The sequence below is a fragment of the Apis dorsata genome, unplaced genomic scaffold (genome assembly GCF_000469605.1).
Source record: "Apis dorsata unplaced genomic scaffold, Apis dorsata 1.3 scaffold_68, whole genome shotgun sequence".
Lineage (NCBI taxonomy): Eukaryota > Metazoa > Arthropoda > Insecta > Hymenoptera > Apidae > Apis > Apis dorsata.
The window spans coordinates 1,531,755-1,534,323 of NW_006263366.1; the positions used below are offsets into that span (position 1 = coordinate 1,531,755).

General features: G+C 43.8%; 1 protein-coding gene across 4 annotated transcripts in view; it reads left to right on the plus strand.

Moving 5' to 3' along the window:
• The window catches only part of LOC102679279 (disheveled-associated activator of morphogenesis 1), a 35,402-nt gene extending 33,126 nt beyond the window's left edge, over nt 1-2,276 (plus strand). For all 4 annotated transcript variants that reach the window (XM_006610100.2, XM_006610099.2, XM_031515356.1 and 1 more), the window contains exons 8-13: nt 1-56; nt 153-628; nt 840-1,276; nt 1,363-1,490; nt 1,571-1,741; nt 1,812-2,276. The exon at nt 1-56 is cut by the window's left edge and continues 2 nt beyond it. In XM_006610100.2, the coding sequence (XP_006610163.2) occupies nt 1-56; nt 153-628; nt 840-1,276; nt 1,363-1,490; nt 1,571-1,741; nt 1,812-2,078 (1,535 nt within the window). In that variant the 3' untranslated portion in view covers nt 2,079-2,276. The remainder of the gene's footprint in view (nt 57-152; nt 629-839; nt 1,277-1,362; nt 1,491-1,570; nt 1,742-1,811) is intronic.
• The last annotated feature ends 293 nt before the right edge of the window (nt 2,277-2,569 follow it).

Below are 2,569 nucleotides of genomic sequence, written 5' to 3' on the forward strand. Positions count from 1 at the left end.
CCTTGGCACCTCCGCCACCTCCTTGCCTGATGCCCGCAGCTCCCCCTCCAATGAAGGTAAGACCAATCTTTATCCTCTTATTAGAATTATCAATTATCTCGATTTTTCGATATCGGCTCGAGCAACGTCCAGATAATATCCAACGTGTCCAGGTGGAGATAATCAAGAATGTTCCTCAACCGAGCAACCCTCTCAAGTCCTTCAATTGGTCCAAGATTCCCGAGCAGAAGTTGCAGGGCACCATATGGTCGGAACTCGACGACACGAAACTGTACAACGTCATGGATCTGGAGTCGATCGACAAAATCTTCTGTGCTTATCAAAAGAACGGAGTGTCCGCGGAGGGTTCGATCGAGGATCTGCGAACCTTAGGCAAGAACAAGAAGACAATGTCGGTCATCGATTCGAGGAGAGCTCAAAATTGTACCATCTTGTTGTCGAAATTGAAAATGTCCGACAACGAAATCACAAGAACGATCCTCTCCATGGACCAGCAGAATATTCTGCACATAGACATGGTCGAACAGCTGTTGAAATATATTCCATCGTCGGAAGAGGCTGCTCTCTTGGACATGCATCAGAAAGAGCTTCAAAGCAGGGCTGATTGTTTCCTGTACCAAATATCCAAGTACGTATCTCCTCCTCCGATAGATTCTTCTCTCCTCCACATAGATAACAGAGTTTTTGTCGACGAATAGCAAATATTTGATCGAAAATCGATAAGGAATTGGGTACATAACGCTATCGTATACGTTCTGTCGATATCGTCCACGTTCCGTGGTCGGGATAATAATATTTGCTGAGATTCTATTCCAAGAAGTAATACCTCAACGTTTCAGAGTGCCGCACTACGAGCAAAGACTACGATCTCTTCACTACAAAAAGAAATTCGCCGCAAGTATCGCGGAATTGACGCCTAGAATGCGCGCTGTCCTCGAAGCTAGTCGACAAGTGGCCAGATCCAGGCGGCTCAGAAAGCTCCTCGAACTGGTCTTGGCTTTAGGGAATTACGTGAATCGCGGGAACGCCCGTGGGAACGCTTGCGGCTTCCGCCTTGCGTCCTTGAACCGTCTAGTCGATACCAAGTCCTCTTGCTCCAAGGGCACAACTTTGTTGCACTATTTGGTCCAGATCCTCGAGTCCAGGTTTAGAGAGGTGTTGGATATCGAGGAGGACATGCCACACGTTCGAACCGCGGCTAGAGTCAGTATGGCTGACCTGCAAAAAGAGGTGGCCAACTTGAAGAACGGCCTTCAGGATGTTCAAAGGGAAATAGGTAAAATTTATTTTTTTACCTCCTCTTGTTGTTGTTCTTGTTATTGTAAAACTGAACAAAAAACTCTTAACCTTTTCTTTCCTTAGAATTCCATCGTGGTCAATCTCAAGTACTCCAAGGAGACATGTTCTTGCCAGCGATGAGAGACTTCCAGGCACAGGCTACGTGTAGGCTGGCGGAAGCTGAGGACCTGTTCCAAGACATGAAGACCAGAGTAAGTTTCGATACCTTCGAAATTTCGATCGTTGGATTTCTTATATGTACGCTCACGCGAAATTTATCCACTCTCAACAGTTCGATCGAGCAGTAAGATTGTTCGGCGAGGATTCGGCAGGCGTGCAACCGGACGAGTTCTTCGGGATATTCGAGAACTTTCTGCAAGCGTTAGCCGAGGCCAGGCAAGACGTGGAGAATATGAGGAAGAAGATAGAGGAGGAAGAGCGTAGGGCAAAGCAGGAGCAAGAAGTAAGCGAAGCGTACAACGATTATACAATTATTCGTATTTCGTGTTGCTAATTGCCCGAATCAATTTTAGCTTCGAAAAAGAACGATGGAGAGAAAGAATTCTCGAGAAGGGATATTGAACAGCATCTCGTTGAGCAAGAAGAACGAGGCCAACAGCAATGGGCAGAACGACAATAAAGGCGAATTCGACGACTTGATATCGGCTCTTCGAACAGGTGACGTGTTCGGGGAGGATATAGCGAAATTCAAACGATCGAAACGTCGACCCGTGACACCAAGCGGTCAAGAATCGCGTAGACATAGCGCGCATAGGGAAGATTCCAGAGAGAGACACTGAGAGGGATATTTGCTGGAGTCAGGATCGGTGACTAGAGTGTCACTGGAATCACTTTACGATTAAAAACGATATGTGATACAGACGAAACAAGTCGCGTTGAAAGATATCAATTTCCTTAAGGGATAAAGGAGGGAATAACAGATACGATACGATAAGTAAGAAACGTGTAAATAGAGTAAAAAAAAAGAAAAAAAAAAATGAAGACTACGAAGCTTCGTTTTTCGCAAAAAAGAAAAAATTCCTTTATCGTTAATCGTAATATTATTTTTCACAATGCGATTCCTGTTTAATTCACATGAAATTGTCTTCCTCGTTCTTCGCTCGCGATTCACTTTCGTATATTCGAAATATTGCATTATATTATATATACACGTATGTTCTCATTGAAATCTCATTATATTTTCTTTTTACGATTACTATTCTTTGCACACAATTTGCGATTTCGACGTTACGTACGAAAGGAAGAGAAAAAAAAAAAAAAAAAAAAAAAT